Below are 25,387 nucleotides of genomic sequence, written 5' to 3' on the forward strand. Positions count from 1 at the left end.
CCTCCCTCCATCTCCAAGTCATTCTGTTATTCTTGTCTTTTACTGAGACTCCTCCTCCCTCCATCTCCAAGTCATTCTGTTATTCTTGTCTTTTACTGAGACTCCTCCTCCCTCCATCTCCAAGTCATTCTGTTATTCTTGTCTTTTACTGAGACCCCTCCTCCCTCCATCTCCAAGTCATTCTGTTATTCTTGTCTTTTACTGAGACTCCTCCTCCCTCCATCTCCAAGTCATTCTGTTATTCTTGTCTTTTACTGAGACTCCTCCTCCCTCCATCTCCAAGTCATTCTGTTATTCTTGTCTTTTACTGAGACTCCTCCTCCCTCCATCTCCAAGTCATTCTGTTATTCTTGTCTTTTACTGAGACTCCTCCTCCCTCCATCTCCAAGTCATTCTGTTATTCTTGTCTTTTACTGAGACTCCTCCTCCCTCCATCTCCAAGTCATTCTGTTATTCTTGTCTTTTACTGAGACTCCTCCTCCCTCCATCTCCAAGTCATTCTGTTATTCTTGTGTTTTACTGAGACTCCTCCCTCCATCTCCAAGTCATTCTGTTATTCTTGTCTTTTACTGAGACCCCTCCTCCCTCCATCTCCAAGTCATTCTGTTATTCTTGTCTTTTACTGAGACCCCTCCTCCCTCCATCTCCAAGTCATTCTGTTATTCTTGTCTTTTACTGAGACTCCTCCTCCCTCCATCTCCAAGTCATTCTGTTATTCTTCCATTTTACCGAGACTCCTCCCTCCATCTCCAAGTCATTCTGTTATTCTTGTCTTTTACTGAGACCCCTCCTCCCTCCATCTCCAAGTCATTCTGTTATTCTTGTCTTTTACTGAGACTCCTCCCTCCATCTCCAAGTCATTCTGTTATTCTTGTATTTTACTGAGACTCCTCCTCCCTCCATCTCCAAGTCATTCTGTTATTCTTGTCTTTTACTGAGACTCCTCCCTCCATCTCCAAGTCATTCTGTTATTCTTGTCTTTTACTGAGACTCCTCACTCCATCTCCAAGTCATTCTGTTATTCTTGTCTTTTACTGAGACTCCTCCCTCCATCTCCAAGTCATTCTGTTATTCTTGTCTTTTACTGAGACTCCTCCTCCCTCCATCTCCATGTCATTCTGTTATTCTTCCATTTTACTGAGACTCCTCCCTCCATCTCCAAGTCATTCTGTTATTCTTGTCTTTTACTGAGACCCCTCCTCCCTCCATCTCCAAGTCATTCTGTTATTCTTGTCTTTTACTGAGACTCCTCCTCCCTCCATCTCCAAGTCATTCTGTTATTCTTGTCTTTTACTGAGACCCCTCCTCCCTCCATCTCCAAGTCATTCTGTTATTCTTGTCTTTTACTGAGACTCCTCCTCCCTCCATCTCCAAGTCATTCTGTTATTCTTGTCTTTTACTGAGACCCCTCCTCCCTCCATCTCCAAGTCATTCTGTTATTCTTGTCTTTTACTGAGACTCCTCCTCCCTCCATCTCCAAGTCATTCTGTTATTCTTGTCTTTTACTGAGACCCCTCCTCCCTCCATCTCCAAGTCATTCTGTTATTCTTGTCTTTTATTGAGACCCCTCCTCCCTCCATCTCCAAGTCATTCTGTTATTCTTGTCTTTTACTGAGACCCCTCCTCCCTCCATCTCCAAGTCATTCTGTTATTCTTGTCTTTTACTGAGACTCCTCCTCCCTCCATCTCCAAGTCATTCTGTTATTCTTGTCTTTTACTGAGACTCCTCCTCCCTCCATCTCCAAGTCATTCTGTTATTCTTGTCTTTTACTGAGACTCCTCCTCCCTCCATCTCCAAGTCATTCTGTTATTCTTGTCTTTTACTGAGACCCCTCCTCCCTCCATCTCCAAGTCATTCTGTTATTCTTGTCTTTTATTGAGACCCCTCCTCCCTCCATCTCCAAGTCATTCTGTTATTCTTGTCTTTTACTGAGACTCCTCCTCCCTCCATCTCCAAGTCATTCTGTTATTCTTGTCTTTTACTGAGACCCCTCCTCCCTCCATCTCCAAGTCATTCTGTTATTCTTGTCTTTTACTGAGACTCCTCCTCCCTCCATCTCCAAGTCATTCTGTTATTCTTGTCTTTTACTGAGACCCCTCCTCCCTCCATCTCCAAGTCATTCTGTTATTCTTGTATTTTACTGAGACTCCTCCTCCCTCCATCTCCAAGTCATTCTGTTATTCTTGTCTTTTACTGAGACTCCTCCCTCCATCTCCAAGTCATTCTGTTATTCTTGTCTTTTACTGAGACTCCTCACTCCATCTCCAAGTCATTCTGTTATTCTTGTCTTTTACTGAGACTCCTCCCTCCATCTCCAAGTCATTCTGTTATTCTTGTCTTTTACTGAGACTCCTCCTCCCTCCATCTCCATGTCATTCTGTTATTCTTCCATTTTACTGAGACTCCTCCCTCCATCTCCAAGTCATTCTGTTATTCTTGTCTTTTACTGAGACCCCTCCTCCCTCCATCTCCAAGTCATTCTGTTATTCTTGTCTTTTACTGAGACTCCTCCTCCCTCCATCTCCAAGTCATTCTGTTATTCTTGTCTTTTACTGAGACCCCTCCTCCCTCCATCTCCAAGTCATTCTGTTATTCTTGTCTTTTACTGAGACTCCTCCTCCCTCCATCTCCAAGTCATTCTGTTATTCTTGTCTTTTACTGAGACCCCTCCTCCCTCCATCTCCAAGTCATTCTGTTATTCTTGTCTTTTACTGAGACTCCTCCTCCCTCCATCTCCAAGTCATTCTGTTATTCTTGTCTTTTACTGAGACCCCTCCTCCCTCCATCTCCAAGTCATTCTGTTATTCTTGTCTTTTATTGAGACCCCTCCTCCCTCCATCTCCAAGTCATTCTGTTATTCTTGTCTTTTACTGAGACCCCTCCTCCCTCCATCTCCAAGTCATTCTGTTATTCTTGTCTTTTACTGAGACTCCTCCTCCCTCCATCTCCAAGTCATTCTGTTATTCTTGTCTTTTACTGAGACTCCTCCTCCCTCCATCTCCAAGTCATTCTGTTATTCTTGTCTTTTACTGAGACTCCTCCTCCCTCCATCTCCAAGTCATTCTGTTATTCTTGTCTTTTACTGAGACTCCTCCTCCCTCCATCTCCAAGTCATTCTGTTATTCTTGTCTTTTACTGAGACCCCTCCTCCCTCCATCTCCAAGTCATTCTGTTATTCTTGTCTTTTACTGAGACTCCTCCTCCCTCCATCTCCAAGTCATTCTGTTATTATTGTCTTTTATTGAGACCCCTCCTCCCTCCATCTCCAAGTCATTCTGTTATTCTTGTCTTTTACTGAGACTCCTCCTCCCTCCATCTCCAAGTCATTCTGTTATTCTTGTCTTTTACTGAGACTCCTCCTCCCTCCATCTCCAAGTCATTCTGTTATTCTTGTCTTTTACTGAGACTCCTCCTCCCTCCATCTCCAAGTCATTCTGTTATTCTTGTCTTTTACTGAGACCCCTCCTCCCTCCATCTCCAAGTCATTCTGTTATTCTTGTCTTTTACTGAGACTCCTCCTCCCTCCATCTCCAAGTCATTCTGTTATTCTTGTCTTTTACTGAGACCCCTCCTCCCTCCATCTCCAAGTCATTCTGTTATTCTTGTCTTTTACTGAGACCCCTCCTCCCTCCATCTCCAAGTCATTCTGTTATTCTTGTCTTTTACTGAGACTCCTCCTCCCTCCATCTCCAAGTCATTCTGTTATTCTTGTCTTTTACTGAGACCCCTCCTCCCTCCATCTCCAAGTCATTCTGTTATTCTTGTCTTTTACTGAGACTCCTCCTCCCTCCATCTCCAAGTCATTCTGTTATTCTTGTCTTTTACTGAGACCCTCCTCCCTCCATCTCCAAGCCATTCTGTTATTCTTGTCTTTTACTGAGACTCCTCCTCCCTCCATCTCCAAGTCATTCTGTTATTCTTGTCTTTTACTGAGACTCCTCCTCCCTCCATCTCCAAGTCATTCTGTTATTCTTGTCTTTTACTGAGACTCCTCCTCCCTCCATCTCCAAGTCATTCTGTTATTCTTGTCTTTTACTGAGACCCCTCCTCCCTCCATCTCCAAGTCATTCTGTTATTCTTGTCTTTTACTGAGACTCCTCCTCCCTCCATCTCCAAGTCATTCTGTTATTCTTGTCTTTTACTGAGACTCCTCCTCCCTCCATCTCCAAGTCATTCTGTTATTCTTGTCTTTTACTGAGACCCCTCCTCCCTCCATCTCCAAGTCATTCTGTTATTCTTGTCTTTTACTGAGACTCCTCCTCCCTCCATCTCCAAGTCATTCTGTTATTCTTGTCTTTTACTGAGACTCCTCCTCCCTCCATCTCCAAGTCATTCTGTTATTCTTGTCTTTTACTGAGACCCCTCCTCCCTCCATCTCCAAGTCATTCTGTTATTCTTGTCTTTTACTGAGACTCCTCCTCCCTCCATCTCCAAGTCATTCTGTTATTCTTGTCTTTTACTGAGACCCCTCCTCCCTCCATCTCCAAGTCATTCTGTTATTCTTGTCTTTTACTGAGACTCCTCCTCCCTCCATCTCCAAGTCATTCTGTTATTCTTGTCTTTTACTGAGACCCCTCCTCCCTCCATCTCCAAGTCATTCTGTTATTCTTGTCTTTTACTGAGACTCCTCCTCCCTCCATCTCCAAGTCATTCTGTTATTCTTGTCTTTTACTGAGACTCCTCCTCCCTCCATCTCCAAGTCATTCTGTTATTCTTGTCTTTTACTGAGACTCCTCCTCCCTCCATCTCCAAGTCATTCTGTTATTCTTGTCTTTTACTGAGACCCTCCTCCCTCCATCTCCAAGTCATTCTGTTATTCTTGTCTTTTACTGAGACTCCTCCTCCCTCCATCTCCAAGTCATTCTGTTATTCTTGTCTTTTACTGAGACTCCTCCTCCCTCCATCTCCAAGTCATTCTGTTATTCTTGTCTTTTACTGAGACTCCTCCTCCCTCCATCTCCAAGTCATTCTGTTATTATTGTCTTTTATTGAGACCCCTCCTCCCTCCATCTCCAAGTCATTCTGTTATTCTTGTCTTTTACTGAGACTCCTCCTCCCTCCATCTCCAAGTCATTCTGTTATTCTTGTCTTTTACTGAGACTCCTCCTCCCTCCATCTCCAAGTCATTCTGTTATTCTTGTCTTTTACTGAGACTCCTCCTCCCTCCATCTCCAAGTCATTCTGTTATTCTTGTCTTTTATTGAGACCCCTCCTCCCTCCATCTCCAAGTCATTCTGTTATTCTTGTCTTTTACTGAGACTCCTCCTCCCTCCATCTCCAAGTCATTCTGTTATTCTTGTCTTTTACTGAGACCCCTCCTCCCTCCATCTCCAAGTCATTCTGTTATTCTTGTCTTTTACTGAGACCCCTCCTCCCTCCATCTCCAAGTCATTCTGTTATTCTTGTCTTTTACTGAGACTCCTCCTCCCTCCATCTCCAAGTCATTCTGTTATTCTTGTCTTTTACTGAGACCCCTCCTCCCTCCATCTCCAAGTCATTCTGTTATTCTTGTCTTTTACTGAGACTCCTCCTCCCTCCATCTCCAAGTCATTCTGTTATTCTTGTCTTTTACTGAGACCCCTCCTCCCTCCATCTCCAAGTCATTCTGTTATTCTTGTCTTTTACTGAGACTCCTCCTCCCTCCATCTCCAAGTCATTCTGTTATTCTTGTCTTTTACTGAGACTCCTCCTCCCTCCATCTCCAAGTCATTCTGTTATTCTTGTCTTTTACTGAGACTCCTCCTCCCTCCATCTCCAAGTCATTCTGTTATTCTTGTCTTTTACTGAGACCCCTCCTCCCTCCATCTCCAAGTCATTCTGTTATTCTTGTCTTTTACTGAGACTCCTCCTCCCTCCATCTCCAAGTCATTCTGTTATTCTTGTCTTTTACTGAGACTCCTCCTCCCTCCATCTCCAAGTCATTCTGTTATTCTTGTCTTTTACTGAGACCCCTCCTCCCTCCATCTCCAAGTCATTCTGTTATTCTTGTCTTTTACTGAGACTCCTCCTCCCTCCATCTCCAAGTCATTCTTTATTCTTGTCTTTTACTGAGACTCCTCCTCCCTCCATCTCCAAGTCATTCTGTTATTCTTGTCTTTTACTGAGACCCCTCCTCCCTCCATCTCCAAGTCATTCTGTTATTCTTGTCTTTTACTGAGACTCCTCCTCCCTCCATCTCCAAGTCATTCTGTTATTCTTGTCTTTTACTGAGACCCCTCCTCCCTCCATCTCCAAGTCAATCTGTTATTCTTGTCTTTTACTGAGACTCCTCCTCCCTCCATCTCCAAGTCATTCTGTTATTCTTGTCTTTTACTGAGACTCCTCCTCCCTCCATCTCCAAGTCATTCTGTTATTCTTGTCTTTTACTGAGACCCCTCCTCCCTCCATCTCCAAGTCATTCTGTTATTCTTGTCTTTTACTGAGACCCCTCCTCCCTCCATCTCCAAGTCATTCTGTTATTCTTGTCTTTTACTGAGACCCCTCCTCCCTCCATCTCCAAGTCATTCTGTTATTCTTGTCTTTTACTGAGACTCCTCCTCCCTCCATCTCCAAGTCATTCTGTAATTCTTGTCTTTTACTGAGACCCCTCCTCCCTCCATCTCCAAGCCATTCTGTTATTCTTGTCTTTTACTGAGACTCCTCCTCCCTCCATCTCCAAGTCATTCTGTTATTCTTGTCTTTTACTGAGACCCCTCCTCCCTCCATCTCCAAGTCATTCTGTTATTCTTGTCTTTTACTGAGACTCCTCCTCCCTCCATCTCCATGTCATTCTGTTATTCTTCCATTTTACTGAGACTCCTCCCTCCATCTCCAAGTCATTCTGTTATTCTTGTCTTTTACTGAGACCCCTCCTCCCTCCATCTCCAAGTCATTCTGTTATTCTTGTCTTTTACTGAGACTCCTCCTCCCTCCATCTCCAAGTCATTCTGTTATTCTTGTCTTTTACTGAGACCCCTCCTCCCTCCATCTCCAAGTCATTCTGTTATTCTTGTCTTTTACTGAGACTCCTCCTCCCTCCATCTCCAAGTCATTCTGTTATTCTTTGTCTTTTACTTGAGACCCCTCCTCCCTCCATCTCCAAGTCATTCTGTTATTCTTGTCTTTTACTGAGACTCCTCCTCCCTCCATCTCCAAGTCATTCTGTTATTCTTGTCTTTTACTGAGACTCCTCCTCCCTCCATCTCCAAGTCATTCTGTTATTCTTGTCTTTTACTGAGACTCCTCCTCCCTCCATCTCCAAGTCATTCTGTTATTCTTGTCTTTTACTGAGACCCCTCCTCCCTCCATCTCCAAGTCATTCTGTTATTCTTGTCTTTTATTGAGACCCCTCCTCCCTCCATCTCCAAGTCATTCTGTTATTCTTGTCTTTTACTGAGACTCCTCCTCCCTCCATCTCCAAGTCATTCTGTTATTCTTGTCTTTTACTGAGACCTCTCCTCCCTCCATCTCCAAGTCATTCTGTTATTCTTGTCTTTTACTGAGACTCCTCCTCCCTCCATCTCCAAGTCATTCTGTTATTCTTGTCTTTTACTGAGACCCCTCCTCCCTCCATCTCCAAGTCATTCTGTTATTCTTGTCTTTTACTGAGACTCCTCCTCCCTCCATCTCCAAGTCATTCTGTTATTCTTGTCTTTTACTGAGACCCCTCCTCCCTCCATCTCCAAGTCATTCTGTTATTCTTGTCTTTTACTGAGACCCCTCCTCCCTCCATCTCCAAGTCATTCTGTTATTCTTGTCTTTTACTGAGACTCCTCCTCCCTCCATCTCCAAGTCATTCTGTTATTCTTGTCTTTTACTGAGACCCTCCTCCCTCCATCTCCAAGTCATTCTGTTATTCTTGTCTTTTACTGAGACTCCTCCTCCCTCCATCTCCAAGTCATTCTGTTATTCTTGTCTTTTACTGAGACCCCTCCTCCCTCCATCTCCAAGTCATTCTGTTATTCTTGTCTTTTACTGAGACTCCTCCTCCCTCCATCTCCAAGTCATTCTGTTATTCTTGTCTTTTACTGAGACTCCTCCTCCCTCCATCTCCAAGTCATTCTGTTATTCTTGTCTTTTACTGAGACCCCTCCTCCCTCCATCTCCAAGTCATTCTGTTATTCTTGTCTTTTACTGAGACTCCTCCTCCCTCCATCTCCAAGTCATTCTGTTATTCTTGTCTTTTACTGAGACCCCTCCTCCCTCCATCTCCAAGTCATTCTGTTATTCTTGTCTTTTACTGAGACTCCTCCTCCCTCCATCTCCAAGTCATTCTGTTATTCTTGTCTTTTACTGAGACCCCTCCTCCCTCCATCTCCAAGTCATTCTGTTATTCTTGTCTTTTACTGAGACTCCTCCTCCCTCCATCTCCAAGTCATTCTGTTATTCTTGTCTTTTACTGAGACTCCTCCTCCCTCCATCTCCAAGTCATTCTGTTATTCTTGTCTTTTACTGAGACTCCTCCTCCCTCCATCTCCAAGTCATTCTGTTATTCTTGTCTTTTACTGAGACCCCTCCTCCCTCCATCTCCAAGTCATTCTGTTATTCTTGTCTTTTACTGAGACTCCTCCTCCCTCCATCTCCAAGTCATTCTGTTATTCTTGTCTTTTACTGAGACCCCTCCTCCCTCCATCTCCAAGTCATTCTGTTATTCTTGTCTTTTACTGAGACTCCTCCTCCCTCCATCTCCAAGTCATTCTGTTATTCTTGTCTTTTACTGAGACTCCTCCTCCCTCCATCTCCAAGTCATTCTGTTATTCTTGTCTTTTACTGAGACTCCTCCTCCCTCCATCTCCAAGTCATTCTGTTATTCTTGTCTTTTACTGAGACCCCTCCTCCCTCCATCTCCAAGTCATTCTGTTATTCTTGTCTTTTACTGAGACTCCTCCTCCCTCCATCTCCAAGTCATTCTGTTATTCTTGTCTTTTACTGAGACTCCTCCTCCCTCCATCTCCAAGTCATTCTGTTATTCTTGTCTTTTACTGAGACCCCTCCTCCCTCCATCTCCAAGTCATTCTGTTATTCTTGTCTTTTACTGAGACTCCTCCTCCCTCCATCTCCAAGTCATTCTGTTATTCTTGTCTTTTACTGAGACTCCTCCTCCCTCCATCTCCAAGTCATTCTGTTATTCTTGTCTTTTACTGAGACCCTCCTCCCTCCATCTCCAAGTCATTCTGTTATTCTTGTCTTTTACTGAGACTCCTCCTCCCTCCATCTCCAAGTCATTCTGTTATTCTTGTCTTTTACTGAGACTCCTCCTCCCTCCATCTCCAAGTCATTCTGTTATTCTTGTCTTTTACTGAGACTCCTCCTCCCTCCATCTCCAAGTCATTCTGTTATTCTTGTCTTTTACTGAGACTCCTCCCTCCATCTCCAAGTCATTCTGTTATTCTTGTCTTTTACTGAGACCCCTCCTCCCTCCATCTCCAAGTCATTCTGTTATTCTTGTCTTTTACTGAGACCCCTCCTCCCTCCATCTCCAAGTCATTCTGTTATTCTTGTCTTTTACTGAGACTCCTCCTCCCTCCATCTCCAAGTCATTCTGTTATTCTTGTCTTTTACTGAGACTCCTCCTCCCTCCATCTCCAAGTCATTCTGTTATTCTTGTCTTTTACTGAGACTCCTCCTCCCTCCATCTCCAAGTCATTCTGTTATTCTTGTCTTTTACTGAGACTCCTCCCTCCATCTCCAAGTCATTCTGTTATTCTTGTCTTTTACTGAGACTCCTCCTCCCTCCATCTCCAAGTCATTCTGTTATTCTTGTCTTTTACTGAGACTCTCCTCCCTCCATCTCCAAGTCATTCTGTTATTCTTGTCTTTTACTGAGACTCCTCCTCCCTCCATCTCCAAGTCATTCTGTTATTCTTGTCTTTTACTGAGACTCCTCCCTCCATCTCCAAGTCATTCTGTTATTCTTGTCTTTTACTGAGACTCCTCCTCCCTCCATCTCCAAGTCATTCTGTTATTCTTGTCTTTTACTGAGACTCCTCCTCCCTCCATCTCCAAGTCATTCTGTTATTCTTGTCTTTTACTGAGACCCCTCCTCCCTCCATCTCCAAGTCATTCTGTTATTCTTGTCTTTTACTGAGACTCCTCCTCCCTCCATCTCCAAGTCATTCTGTTATTCTTGTCTTTTACTGAGACCCCTCCTCCCTCCATCTCCAAGTCATTCTGTTATTCTTGTCTTTTACTGAGACTCCTCCTCCCTCCATCTCCAAGTCATTCTGTTATTCTTGTCTTTTACTGAGACCCCTCCTCCCTCCATCTCCAAGTCATTCTGTTATTCTTGTCTTTTACTGAGACTCCTCCTCCCTCCATCTCCAAGTCATTCTGTTATTCTTGTCTTTTACTGAGACCCCTCCTCCCTCCATCTCCAAGTCATTCTGTTATTCTTGTCTTTTACTGAGACCCTCCTCCCTCCATCTCCAAGTCATTCTGTTATTCTTGTCTTTTACTGAGACCCCTCCTCCCTCCATCTCCAAGTCATTCTGTTATTCTTGTCTTTTACTGAGACTCCTCCTCCCTCCATCTCCAAGTCATTCTGTTATTCTTGTCTTTTACTGAGACTCCTCCTCCCTCCATCTCCAAGTCATTCTGTTATTCTTGTCTTTTACTGAGACTCCTCCTCCCTCCATCTCCAAGTCATTCTGTTATTCTTGTCTTTTACTGAGACCCCTCCTCCCTCCATCTCCAAGTCATTCTGTTATTCTTGTCTTTTACTGAGACTCCTCCTCCCTCCATCTCCAAGTCATTCTGTTATTCTTGTCTTTTACTGAGACTCCTCCTCCCTCCATCTCCAAGTCATTCTGTTATTCTTGTCTTTTACTGAGACCCCTCCTCCCTCCATCTCCAAGTCATTCTGTTATTCTTGTCTTTTACTGAGACTCCTCCTCCCTCCATCTCCAAGTCATTCTGTTATTCTTGTCTTTTACTGAGACCCCTCCTCCCTCCATCTCCAAGTCATTCTGTTATTCTTGTCTTTTACTGAGACTCCTCCTCCCTCCATCTCCAAGTCATTCTGTTATTCTTGTCTTTTACTGAGACTCCTCCCTCCATCTCCAAGCCATTCTGTTATTCTTGTCTTTTACTGAGACTCCTCCCTCCATCTCCAAGTCATTCTGTTATTCTTGTCTTTTACTGAGACCCCTCCTCCCTTCATCTCCAAGTCATTCTGTTATTCTTCCTTTTACTGAGACTCCTCCTCCCTCCATCTCCAAGTCATTCTGTTATTCTTGTCTTTTACTGAGACCCCTCCTCCCTCCATCTCCAAGTCATTCTGTTATTCTTGTCTTTTACTGAGACTCCTCCTCCCTCCATCTCCAAGTCATTCTGTTATTCTTGTCTTTTACTGAGACCCCTCCTCCCTCCATCTCCAAGTCATTCTGTTATTCTTGTCTTTTACTGAGACTCCTCCTCCCTCCATCTCCAAGTCATTCTGTTATTCTTGTCTTTTACTGAGACCCCTCCTCCCTCCATCTCCAAGTCATTCTGTTATTCTTGTCTTTTACTGAGACTCCTCCTCCCTCCATCTCCAAGTCATTCTGTTATTCTTGTCTTTTACTGAGACCCCTCCTCCCTCCATCTCCAAGTCATTCTGTTATTCTTGTCTTTTACTGAGACCCTCCTCCCTCCATCTCCAAGTCATTCTGTTATTCTTGTCTTTTACTGAGACCCCTCCTCCCTCCATCTCCAAGTCATTCTGTTATTCTTGTCTTTTACTGAGACTCCTCCTCCCTCCATCTCCAAGTCATTCTGTTATTCTTGTCTTTTACTGAGACTCCTCCTCCCTCCATCTCCAAGTCATTCTGTTATTCTTGTCTTTTACTGAGACTCCTCCTCCCTCCATCTCCAAGTCATTCTGTTATTCTTGTCTTTTACTGAGACCCCTCCTCCCTCCATCTCCAAGTCATTCTGTTATTCTTGTCTTTTACTGAGACCCTCCTCCCTCCATCTCCAAGTCATTCTGTTATTCTTGTCTTTTACTGAGACTCCTCCTCCCTCCATCTCCAAGTCATTCTGTTATTCTTGTCTTTTACTGAGACCCTCCTCCTCCCTCCATCTCCAAGTCATTCTGTTATTCTTGTCTTTTACTGAGACCCCTCCTCCCTCCATCTCCAAGTCATTCTGTTATTCTTGTCTTTTACTGAGACTCCTCCTCCCTCCATCTCCAAGTCATTCTGTTATTCTTGTCTTTTACTGAGACTCCTCCTCCCTCCATCTCCAAGTCATTCTGTTATTCTTGTCTTTTACTGAGACCCCTCCTCCCTCCATCTCCAAGTCATTCTGTTATTCTTGTCTTTTACTGAGACTCCTCCTCCCTCCATCTCCAAGTCATTCTGTTATTCTTGTCTTTTACTGAGACCCCTCCTCCCTCCATCTCCAAGTCATTCTGTTATTCTTGTCTTTTACTGAGACTCCTCCTCCCTCCATCTCCAAGTCATTCTGTTATTCTTGTCTTTTACTGAGACCCCTCCTCCCTCCATCTCCAAGTCATTCTGTTATTCTTGTCTTTTACTGAGACTCCTCCTCCCTCCATCTCCAAGTCATTCTGTTATTCTTGTCTTTTACTGAGACTCCTCCTCCCTCCATCTCCAAGTCATTCTGTTATTCTTGTCTTTTACTGAGACCCCTCCTCCCTCCATCTCCAAGTCATTCTGTTATTCTTGTCTTTTACTGAGACTCCTCCTCCCTCCATCTCCAAGTCATTCTGTTATTCTTGTCTTTTACTGAGACCCCTCCTCCCTCCATCTCCAAGCCATTCTGTTATTCTTGTCTTTTACTGAGACTCCTCCTCCCTCCATCTCCAAGTCATTCTGTTATTCTTGTCTTTTACTGAGACTCCTCCTCCCTCCATCTCCAAGTCATTCTGTTATTCTTGTCTTTTACTGAGACTCCTCCTCCCTCCATCTCCAAGCCATTCTGTTATTCTTGTCTTTTACTGAGACTCCTCCTCCCTCCATCTCCAAGTCATTCTGTTATTCTTGTCTTTTACTGAGACTCCTCCTCCCTCCATCTCCAAGTCATTCTGTTATTCTTGTCTTTTACTGAGACTCCTCCTCCCTCCATCTCCAAGTCATTCTGTTATTCTTGTCTTTTACTGAGACTCCTCCTCCCTCCATCTCCAAGTCATTCTGTTATTCTTGTCTTTTACTGAGACTCCTCCTCCCTCCATCTCCAAGTCATTCTGTTATTCTTGTCTTTTACTGAGACTCCTCCTCCCTCCATCTCCAAGTCATTCTGTTATTCTTGTCTTTTACTGAGACTCCTCCTCCCTCCATCTCCAAGTCATTCTGTTATTCTTGTCTTTTACTGAGACCCCTCCTCCCTCCATCTCCAAGTCATTCTGTTATTCTTGTCTTTTACTGAGACCCCTCCTCCCTCCATCTCCAAGTCATTCTGTTATTCTTGTCTTTTACTGAGACTCCTCCTCCCTCCATCTCCAAGTCATTCTGTTATTCTTGTCTTTTACTGAGACCCCTCCTCCCTCCATCTCCAAGTCATTCTGTTATTCTTGTCTTTTACTGAGACTCCTCCTCCCTCCATCTCCAAGTCATTCTGTTATTCTTGTCTTTTACTGAGACCCCTCCTCCCTCCATCTCCAAGTCATTCTGTTATTCTTGTCTTTTACTGAGACTCCTCCTCCCTCCATCTCCAAGTCATTCTGTTATTCTTGTCTTTTACTGAGACTCCTCCTCCCTCCATCTCCAAGTCATTCTGTTATTCTTGTCTTTTACTGAGACTCCTCCTCCCTCCATCTCCAAGTCATTCTGTTATTCTTGTCTTTTACTGAGACTCCTCCTCCATCTCCAAGTCATTCTGTTATTCTTGTCTTTTACTGAGACTCCTCCTCCCTCCATCTCCAAGTCATTCTGTTATTCTTGTCTTTTACTGAGACTCCTCCTCCCTCCATCTCCAAGTCATTCTGTTATTCTTGTCTTTTACTGAGACTCCTCCTCCCTCCATCTCCAAGTCATTCTGTTATTCTTGTCTTTTACTGAGACTCCTCCTCCCTCCATCTCCAAGTCATTCTGTTATTCTTGTCTTTTACTGAGACTCCTCCTCCCTCCATCTCCAAGCCATTCTGTTATTCTTGTCTTTTACTGAGACTCCTCCCTCCATCTCCAAGTCATTCTGTTATTCTTGTCTTTTACTGAGACTCCTCCTCCCTCCATCTCCAAGTCATTCTGTTATTCTTGTCTTTTACTGAGACTCCTCCTCCCTCCATCTCCAAGTCATTCTCCCTCCATCTCCAAGTCATTCTGTTATTCTTGTCTTTTACTGAGACTCCTCCTCCCTCCATCTCCAAGTCATTTCTTCTCCACCTCTCCCTTTTACACTCTCTTTTCATCCCTTTGATTGATGTGCTGAATTTGTCTACATGGAGACCATTTGGAAGTGTGAATGATTACAAGTAAGGGGACAGGGTCTGAGGGGAGAGGAGGGAGGAGGGAGAGAGAATGAGGGAGTGGAGGGGAGGAATAGAGTGAGGGACACATGAAAGGAAAGATGAAACGTGACCTCCCTGACCCTGGAGCCGAGGACTCTCTCGGCCGCCGCACCAACATAAAAGTGCGGGCGCAAGCAGAGCAGGATGTTAATCCCATCCAGGTGTTGTGCCAATTCTGGTTGGCAGGGGGTGCCAGGCCCGGCCTATTGGCACAGCGGGCACAATCCTCCATCTCTAATTGCGATGGTCCTCCTAAGAGGTGCCAGGAGGGCTCTGAGTGGAGGGGCCAGGAGGGCTCTGATAGGAGGGGCCAGGAGGGCTCTGATAGGAGGGGCCAGGAGGGCTCTGATAGGAGGTGCCAGGAGGGCTCTGAGTGGAGGGGCCAGGAGGGCTCTGATAGGAGGGGCCAGGAGGGCTCTGAGTGGAGGGGCCAGGAGGGCTCTGATAGGAGGGGCCAGGAGGGCTCTGAGAGGATGGGCCAGGAGGGCTCTGAGAGGAGGGGCCAGGGGGAGGCTGCAGGTGGCAACCGAATGACACAAGGGGCAAGGGGGCGTGCACACACACAATGGCCTAATCCTGAAATATTGATGCCTGTGGCCATGCCTCATTGAGGTGGTGGTGGGGTGAGGGGGTGGGGGGTTCTTGGCAGATTACCCACCACACAGGAGCCAGAGACGTGTCAAAGGATATCCGATCCCCGCCTCTCGCCTTTCAGACCCTGCTGTTTGTTATTGTGCACATGAATATTATCCATTCACACGGTATGGCCGCCTGTGGTAGCCCAGTGAACGGTGCCCCGATTAGTCACGCCAGCGTAGCGCCCACTGGCACGAGAGACCGGACATAACAGAGAGAGAAAGAGAGCAGGGCGATGGATGTGTGCATTCACTTTCTATTGTAATGTGATGTGCTGTGTCGTCCCAGACAGTGAGTGTGAATGAGCTAAGGAGGGAGAGGTTAATAATGAGGCCAGTATTATTACAGGCCCTTCTAATGACATCAATCCCAATGGGATCAAATAAAGGTTTTAATTGCTTTCTCTTCTATTAAGACCCCAGCGTAGCTTAGGTGCCCTTGGCGTGCCTGAATATAAAAGGCATCGGCAGGAAGATTGGGGCCTTTAGAAGTGAGAGCCAAAAATGTTTTTGCAATGATGTTTGTGTAACAAAAGCCCCTATTCATTACGACAGTCCTGGTTTTGTGGGGAATTTGATGATCATATTGAGTATTTGTGATGGTTGTGAGGGATGGTATGTTGATGGAATGTCTCTGTTGATTTCAGGACGGAGTCTGTGGCAGAGAAAATGCTGACCAACTGGTTCACCTTCCTGCTATACAAGTTCCTAAAGGTCAATGTCTGCATACACTTCACTCTGATACATTCTGCTTTGCTCACCCATTCAGCTCCTCTAGCTTCATGTCTGTGAGAGTGTGTAATATGGTAAAGTGTCTGTGTGTGTGTCTGTGTGTTTTTGTGTGTGTCTGTGTGTCTGTCCGTGGGCGTTTGTCCATGTATGTGTGCGTGTGTTTGTTTGTGTGTGTGGACGTGTCCCCACAAGAATAGTCCCCACCAGAAAAGTAAAAAATAGTAACATTTTGTTAGTCCCCACAGGGTAAAATGCTGTTTCTAGGGGGTTTAGGGTTAAGGTTAGAATTAGTATTGGCATTACAATTAGGTTTAGGGTTATGAAATGGCATTACAATTAGGTTTAGGGTTAGGAAATCGGGTTCGTGTTAGGGTTAGGGTTAGGAAATGGCATTACAATTAGGTTTAGGGTTAGGAAATGGGGTTCGTGTTAGGGTTAGGAGCTATGGTTAAATTTAGGGTTAAGGTTATATTTTTGACACCAATCTCTGTCTGTCTGTCTGTCTGTCTCTCTCTCTCTGTCTCGGTCTCTCTCTGTCTCCCTGTCTCCCTGTCTGTCTGTCTGTCTGTCTGTCTGTCTGTCTGTCTGTCTGTCTGTCTGTCTGTCTGTCTGTCTGTCTGTCTGTCTGTCTGTCTGTCTGTCTGTCTGTCTGTCTGTCTGTCTGTCTGTCTGTCTGTCTGTCTGTCTGTCTGTCTGTCTGTCTGTCTGTCTGTCTCTCTCTCTCTCTCTGTCTCTGTCTCTGTCTCTGTCTCTCTCTGTCTGTCTGTCTCTCACCATCCCTCTCTACACAGGAGTGTGCGGGCGAGCCCCTCTTCTCCCTCTTCTGTGCCATCAAGCAGCAGATGGAAAAGGGGCCTATAGACTCCATCACTGGCGAGGCGCGCTACTCGCTTAGCGAGGATAAACTCATCAGACAGCAAATCGACTACAAGATGCTGGTAAGGGTCTGGGGTAGGAACTGGGCTGGGGTAGGAACTGCATTTTGTGGGGTGGGGAGGGGAAGGAAGGGGTTTTGGACACGGTAACACCCAGCCACCCGCCTCCTTTCACGCCTGACTGGAAGAGGGCTCACTGACCTCACTTTCTTTTAGAGACCGGAGCTGACAGAGGGAGGAGGCGAGGAAGAGAGGGGGGGGTGAGGAGGGGGGTGAGGAGGCGAGGAAGAGGGGGAGGAGGCGAGGAAGAGGGGGAGGAGGCCAGGAAGACCGGTTGTTTCCCTGGTCTCTCTTTCTGTTCTACTCTCTGATCACCTTCATTCATCTCCTCCATCACTGTGACCTGAGCTGACTGAGGGAAGACAAGACACCCAGCCAGGCAGTTTGTTACTACCTCAATGTCTCTGTAAGACAAATCAAACCCTTCCCAGGAAACACACAGTGTGGCTCAGATAGCCTGGAGAGCAATAGTTATTTTAGTTGGCCGTGAGAAACAGTATCTCTGTCTCAATCAATCTAGAAGGCTTGATGATGGAGTGGCCCTTTCACAACATGTAATTATCTGCTCAACGATAGAGGTATAGAATTGTACTGGGAACAGCATGGGACCATGAAGTATTTTATTTTCTCTTTCTTATGTAAATGGACTCCTTCTTTCCCTTGGACCATGTAATTACATCTGGCGAGAGCCTCAATTGCGTAGATGATGATGATGATGATGATGGCTGATGTATTCACTGTGAATGATAATAACCGTGCGATAATAATTAGCTTGTTAACCACTCATCGACTCAAGGTAGCCATGCCGTGTCAGACCCCCCCTGGGAGGCCAGTTTCTCTGAATACCCATTTCTATTACAGGAAAGACTGTCACCAGACTTGACAGATACAGAATGGCCTCTTTCAAACCTGATATCCAACGACCACGCCATAGTTGGATTATCGTCATCCCACAGAATGTGTCTCCATCTCCAATATAATTATCAGCCGAGACACAGCATACCTGAATCCCATCAACTACTTATGTGGTTCTCTATTCTATAGAAAAAATACCTGTCCCTGTTCTCTACAGGTGGTGAACTGTTCTCCTATTGTAATAGCAGGTGTATAACTCCAGGTCCTGTCCCTGTTCTCTACAGGTGGTGAACTGTACTCCTATTGTAATATCAGGTGTATAACTCCAGGTCCTGTCCCTGTTCTCTACAGGTGGTGAACTGTTCTCCTATTGTAATAGCAGGTGTATAACTCCAGGTCTTGTCCCTGTTCTCTACAGGTGGTGAACTGTACTCCTATTGTAATAGCAGGTGTATAACTCCAGGTCCTGTCCCTGTTCTCTACAGGTGGTGAACTGTACTCCTATTGTAATAGCAGGTGTATAACTCCAGGTCTTGTCCCTGTTCTCTACAGGTGGTGAACTGTACTCCTATTGTAATAGCAGGTGTATAACTCCAGGTCCTGTCCCTGTTCTCTACAGGTGGTGAACTGTACTCCTATTGTAATATCAGGTGTATAACTCCAGGTCCTGTCCCTGTTCTCTACAGGTGGTGAACTGTTCTCCTATTGTAATAGCAGGTGTATAACTCCAGGTCTTGTCCCTGTTCTCTACAGGTGGTGAACTGTACTCCTATTGTAATAGCAGGTGTATAACTCCAGGTCCTGTCCCTGTTCTCTACAGGTGGTGAACTGTACTCCTATTGTAATAGCAGGTGTATAACTCCAGGTCTTGTCCCTGTTCTCTACAGGTGGTGAACTGTACTCATATTGTAATAGCAGGTGTATAACTCCAGGTCCTGTCCCTGTTCTCTACAGGTGGTGAACTGTACTCCTATTGTAATAGCAGGTGTATAACTCCAGGTCTTGTCCCTGTTCTCTACAGGTGGTGAACTGTACTCCTATTGTAATAGCAGGTGTATAACTCCAGGTCTTGTCCCTGTTCTCTACAGGTGGTGAACTGTACTCCTATTGTAATAGCAGGTGTATAACTCCAGGTCTTGTCCCTGTTCTCTACAGGTGGTGAACTGTACTCCTATTGTAATAGCAGGTGTATAACTCCAGGTCCTGTCCCTGTTCTCTACAGGTGGTGAACTGTACTCCTATTGTAATAGCAGGCGTATAACTCCAGGTCTTGTCCCTGTTCTCTACAGGTGGTGAACTGTACTCCTATTGTAATAGCAGGTGTATAACTCCAGGTCCTGTCCCTGTTCTCTACAGGTGGTGAACTGTACTCCTATTGTAATAGCAGGCGTATAACTCCAGGCCTTGTCCCTGTTCTCTACAGGTGGTGAACTGTACTCCTATTGTAATAGCAGGTGTATAACTCCAGGTCCTGTCCCTGTTCTCTACAGGTGGTGAACTGTACTCCTATTGTAATAGCAGGTGTATAACTCCAGGTCTTGTCCCTGTTCTCTACAGGTGGTGAACTGAACTGTACTCCTATTGTAATAGCAGGTGTATAACTCCAGGTCTTGTCCCTGTTCTCTACAGGTGGTGAACTGTACTCCTATTGTAATAGCAGGCGTATAACTCCAGGTCTTGTCTCTGTTCTCTACAGGTGGTGAACTGTTCTCCTATTGTAATAGCAGGTGTATAACTCCAGGTCTTGTCTCTGTTCTCTACAGGTGGTGAACTGTACTCCTATTGTAATAGCAGGCGTATAACTCCAGGTCCTGTCCCTGTTCTCTACAGGTGGTGAACTGTACTCCTATTGTAATAGCAGGTGTATAACTCCAGGTCTTGTCCCTGTTCTCTACAGGTGGTGAACTGTACTCCTATTGTAATAGCAGGTGTATAACTCCAGGTCTTGTCCCTGTTCTCTACAGGTGGTGAACTGTACTCCTATTGTAATAGCAGGTGTATAACTCCAGGTCTTGTCCCTGTTCTCTACAGGTGGTGAACTGCATCCACCCGGACAATGAGAAGAGCCCTGAGATCCAGGTGAAGGTGTTGAACTGTGACTCCATCAGCCAGGTGAAGGAAAAGATCCTGGACGCCATATACAAGAACGTTCCCCACTCCCACCGACAGAAGGCCTCTGACATGGACCTAGGTAGGATCCCCGTTCATTAGGGCACTCTGTAGCTAAATGTTATGCAATGGAAAACGAAAACATTTCTTATTGGAAATCCGTTTGGGTGAATACAAGTCTGATCAGTCAATGAGCCCCTTTTTCTACAGCAACCATATACGGGTACAAATGGAGAAAATGTTCCCTGGAGTTGAAAAGGTTAACATCTGGAATTATTATTGCAAATATATATTGTATTTTCTGTTTTTAATTGACAAACATTGAGTTATTTTTCCATCACGTGGACAAATCGGTGTTGATGAGTCTTCAGTTATTGAACATGTGGAGGCCATTGTGAGAGTTCTCATGTTCCTCCACACCAGGGATGTTAAACTCATTCCACAGAGGGCTTAGTGTCTGCTGCTTTTTGATTTCTCCTTTCAATTAAGTCATAGACAACCAGGTGAGGGGAGTTCCTTACTAATTAGTGACCCTAATTCATCAATCCGGTACAAGGGAGGAGCGAGAAACTCGCAGCCACTCGGCCCTCCGTGGAATGAGTTTGACACCTGTGATCTACACCCATTGATTCTCAAGACTTCTTCTTGAAATTACAGTAGTGTTCAGAGAGACTCAACACCAGCCTCCCTCCATAGATCTCAGGAGAGTTGAGTCCAGCAGACCTCTCTCTGGCTCCTATGTCTGGTGCTGTGTGATTGTTCTCTTGCCTCTCCGACTCCCCATCGATCCAGCCCTGTTGACCACACTCTGACTCACATGATTGATCAAGTAATCAATGGAGAGGCTCTCAGATCCCCAAACCTCCTCAATCTTATATTTTTTTTCTGTGAAACTTTCGAAGAGATCGGACTTCTTTTCTTTCACTCCAGCTTTCTCTTCTTCTCTCATTCTTTCTTACTTCCTGTTCTCAGTAGACTGGGTTGTCATTTTCTTCACCAAGGTTATTTCCTAATGGTGTTATAAGATGACTAATTGTCTCTGTTTGTAGTAGTGAGGAGTGGTGACCTGCTCCCCCTGTACGTCCCTGTAACGAGAGAGCTGAGAGTCGGGAAGCAAGTTCAGGGAGTGTGTGTCTAAAAAAATACATGGAACATAATACAAAACAAGAAAACACAAACAGCACACAGACATGAAACTGGAACAGAAACAATGATGCCTGGGGAAGGAACCAAAGGGAGTGACATATATAGGGAAGGTAATCAGGGAAGTGATGGAGTCCAGGTGAGTCTGACGACGCGCAGGTGCACGTAACGATGGTGACAGGTGTGCGCCGTAACAAGCAGCCTGGTGACCTAGAGGCCGGAGAGGGAGCACAGGTCACAACTACATCTTCCGGCTGCACGGCCTATCACGCCTAAGTGTGTGTGTGTTTTATTTCCTGATTGTATTCCATCAATTTCGTCAGGTCTTTCTAGGTAGATGGTGAGTGGCGAGCCTTTTTATGGATTCACATATCAGGATGGTGTGTGTGTGTGTGTGTGTGTGTGTGTGTGTGTGTGTGTGTGTGTGTGTGTGTGTGTGTGTGTGTGTGTGCCCTGTGTTTTCTTAGTAATAGTATATTTATAATGGCATACGGAGCTGTGATGGGGGAATGTCTCTCTGATAAGTGAAGAGATTGGTTTAGGTTTTTGGCGAGCGCTCCATTGCGAAATTGTTTCATGGCGCCCACCGGGCTGTTTCATGGCGCCCACCGAGGAGTTTAATGGCGCCCACCGGGGAGTTTCATGGCGCCCACCGGGCAGTTTCATGGCGCCCACCGGGCAGTTTAATGGTGCCCACCGGGGAGTTTCATGGTGCCCACCGGGGAGTTTCATGGCGCCCACCGGGGAGTTTAATGGCACCCACCGGGCAGTTTCATGGTGCCCACTGGGCAGTTTCATGGCGCCCACCGGGCAGTTTCGTGGCGCCCACCGGGCAGTTTCGTGGCGCCCACCGGGCAGTTTCATGGTGCCCACCGGGCAGTTTCATGGCGCCCACCGGGGAGTTTCATGGTGCCACCGGGCAGTTTCATGGCGCCCACCGGGGAGTTTCATGGCGCCCACCGGGGAGTTTCATGGTGCCACCGGGCAGTTTCATGGCGCCCACCGGGCAGTTTCATGGTGCCCACCGGGCAGTTTCATGGCGCCCACTGGGCAGTTTAATGGCGCCCACTGGGCAGTTTCATGGCGCCCACTGGGCAGTTTAATGGCGCCCACCGTGGAGTTTAATGGCGCCCACCGGGCAGTTTCATGGCGCCCACCGGGGAGTTTAATGGCACCCACCGGGCAGTTTCATGGCGCCCACCGGGGAGTTTAATGGCGCCCACCGGGCAGTTTCATGGCGCCCACCGGGGAGTTTAATGGCGCCCACCGGGCAGTTTCATGGCGCCCACCGGGCAGTTTCATGGCGCCCACCGGGCAGTTTCATGGCGCCCACCGGGCAGTTTCATGGCGCCCACCGGGGAGTTTAATGGCGCCCACCGGGGAGTTTAATGGCGCCCACCGGGGAGTTTAAAGGCGCCCACCGGGCAGTTTCATGGCGCCCACCGGGCAGTTTCATGGCGCCCACCGGGCAGTTTCATGGCGCCCACCGGGCAGTTTCATGGCGCCCACCGGGGAGTTTAATGGCGCCCACCGGGCAGTTTCATGGCGCCCACCGGGCAGTTTCATGGCGCCCACCGGGGAGTTTCATGGCGCCCACCGGGCAGTTTCATGGTGCCCACCGGGAAGTTTCGTGGCGCCCACCGGGCAGTTTCATGGCGCCCACCGGGCAGTGTGTTGTCTTATTGTTTAGTATTATTACAGAGAATTGGACATTTAGTCTGAGGGGAACTCACTGCGTGTCGTCACAGCGTCTGGGGGGCATTGTGACTACATGAAGTAGTTTAGGAGGGAAGCGGTGTCATTTATGTCTTGTATAAAAGACAATAGGTAGAAGGATATTACACCGAATGGAACGGTCCACTCAGAGGGAGAGGAAGCATCTCTGCATGATTCCACTAACAGATCAACGGGCCTCCCTAGTCCGGACAAACTCTTCCCCCAACCTCCTCCCCCATATTGACAATCCTCAGTTTCCATCTTGCAGGCTCTCCTGAAAACAAATTTGACACGTTTTTTTTTGTCCCAGATATTGTTTTTAATTCCCCATGCCGGGTCCCCCTGAGGGAGGCACGATAGGAGGGGACAGGGTGTGAGAACCAACCCAAGAAAGACCTGCTTTGTGTGTGTGGGGAGGTATAGGTACGTGTGTGAGGGTGGGGGGAGTGAATTGTGTGTGTGTGTATATGCGTATGCAAGTACATGTGTGTGCTGCTTCCCCCTCTGCAGTATAACAACACTACCTCAACAACCTTCACTGCTTCCCCCTCTGCAGTATGACAACACTACCTCAACAACCTTCACTGCTTCCCCCTCTGCAGTATGACAACACTACCTCAACAACCTTCACTGGTTCCCCCTCTGCAGTATAACAACACTACCTCAACAACCTTCACTGGTTCCCCCTCTGCAGTATGACAACACTACCTCAATAACCTTCACTGCTTCCCCCTCTGCAGTATAACAACACTACCTCAACAACCTTCACTGCTTCCCCCTCTGCAGTATAACAACACTACCTCAACAACCTTCACTGGTTCCCCCTCTGCAGTATAACAACACTACCTCAACAACCTTCACTGGTTCCCCCTCCACAGTATAACAACACCACCTCAACAACCTTCACTGGTTCCCCCTCTGCAGTATAACAACACCACCTCAACAACCTTCACTGGTTCCCCCTCTGCAGTATAACAACACTACCTCAACAACCTTCACTGGTTCCCCCTCTGCAGTATGACAACACTACCTCAACAACCTTCACTGGTTCCCCCTCTGCAGCATGACAACACTACCTCAACAACATTCACTCTGCAGTATAACAACACTACCTCAACAACATTCACTCTGCAGTCTCACAACACCACCTCAACAACCTTCACTGGTTCCCCCTCTGCAGTATGACAACACTACCTCAACAACCTTCACTGGTTCCCCCTCTGCAGTATGACAACACTACCTCAACAACCTTCACTGGTTCCCCCTCTGCAGCATGACAACACTACCTCAACAACATTCACTCTGCAGTATAACAACACTACCTCAACAACATTCACTCTGCAGTCTCACAACACCACCTCAACAACCTTCACTGGTTCCCCCTCTGCAGTATAACAACACTACCTCAACAACCTTCACTCTGCAGTATAACAACACTACCTCAACAACCTTCACTGGTTCCCCCTCTGCAGTATAACAACACCACCTCAACAACCTTCACTGCTTCCCCCTCTGCAGTATAACAACACTACCTCAACAACCTTCACTCTGCAGTCTCACAACACTACCTCAATAACCTTCACTACTTCCCCCTCTGCAGTATGACAACACTACCTCAATAACCTTCACTACTTCCCCCTCTGCAGTATGACAACACTACCTCAATAACCTTCACTACTTCCCCCTCTGCAGTATGACAACACTACCTCAATAACCTTCACTGGTTCCCCCTCTGCAGTATGACAACACTACCTCAACAACCTTCACTGGTTCCCCCTCTGCAGCATGACAACACTACCTCAATAACCTTAACCTTCACTGTAGGAGCTCCGATGTTCTAGAATCCCTCCACTCCCCAAAGCCTTTATCTACAACACTGGGCTCCACACAGAGAGACCTGGGAGGATTGGGATACAGGGGCAATCTCATCTTACTCTGGTTTTCTCCAAATTCATCCTTTCTTTCCTCTCCTTTTTTCCAATTCCCTCTCTCCTCTTCCTTTGGTTTGTTTACTCTGGCCCAACTGGAGACTCAGGTCATTTGCATGTTGATGGAAAGATGTACAGTACAGAGAGAAAACAATAGGAGGCTTTGTGTTTCCTGGAGATTTCTGATGCCGAAGTTGTTCTCCGCACCCCTCCTAGGACGTGTTTCATCATCTGCCCTGTGATTGCTGCTTTGTTGGTCTATTTGTGATTGGAATAGGAGATGCCAGTGACCGACGCCAGGCGGGAACAACACCAACACAGTGACACATTCTTATATAAACTCAAATGCGGCAAACAAAAGAATATCACCTCCTTGTTTGTTTTCCACAATATATTTTATTTTCATTATAATGTGATGGAATACAGTGGTGGGGTTTCTCTACAGTGGTGAGGGTGGTGGGCTATTTCGTATGTCTTTGGGGTGGCGTTGTATCTCGAGTGTGTGCGGTGGTATGGTTTCTCTTGAAGGGTGCTGTGGTTGGATTACTCTTTAGGATGCTTTGGTGGGGTATCTCCTGAGGGTGCAATGGTGTGGTATTTCTAGCTGAGACTGAAAGTCCAGCTGAATGGGGTAGTGGTGGTGTGGTTTCTCCTGCCCTAGCTAGTTCCCAGTAATGACAATAAGAGACAGTTCAGCAGGGGTTTAGCACTGGTCGATGGTGGAGAGCACTCAGCGTGGGGGCCAGGGGCCCGCCACAGATGAAAGAGGAAGTAGGGACCTTGGCTAGCAGTGGTAATCACATCCATCGATCGAGAGGGCCCAGCGAAAGCCCCCGATCCGCTCTCTATCAAAGAGCAGAGTGGGTGATTAATTTTCCTCCCTTTCTTTTCCCTCTATTTCTTCTTGT

At 46.3% G+C, this 25,387-nt stretch overlaps 1 protein-coding gene across 1 annotated transcript in view; it reads left to right on the forward strand.

The window, feature by feature from the left end:
• LOC115125652 (plexin-A4-like) overlaps window positions 1-25,387 on the forward strand; it is a gene marked incomplete at its 3' end in the record, with an annotated part of 305,241 nt that overhangs the window by 225,867 nt on the left and 53,987 nt on the right. Inside the window, exons 20-22 of the mRNA XM_065017000.1 lie at window positions 15,709-15,775; window positions 16,585-16,731; window positions 19,615-19,774. Of these exons, the coding sequence (XP_064873072.1) occupies window positions 15,709-15,775; window positions 16,585-16,731; window positions 19,615-19,774 (374 nt within the window). The remainder of the gene's footprint in view (window positions 1-15,708; window positions 15,776-16,584; window positions 16,732-19,614; window positions 19,775-25,387) is intronic.

The sequence above is a fragment of the Oncorhynchus nerka genome, unplaced genomic scaffold (genome assembly GCF_034236695.1).
Source record: "Oncorhynchus nerka isolate Pitt River unplaced genomic scaffold, Oner_Uvic_2.0 unplaced_scaffold_690, whole genome shotgun sequence".
In the NCBI taxonomy this organism is placed as follows: Eukaryota; Metazoa; Chordata; class Actinopteri; order Salmoniformes; family Salmonidae; genus Oncorhynchus; species Oncorhynchus nerka.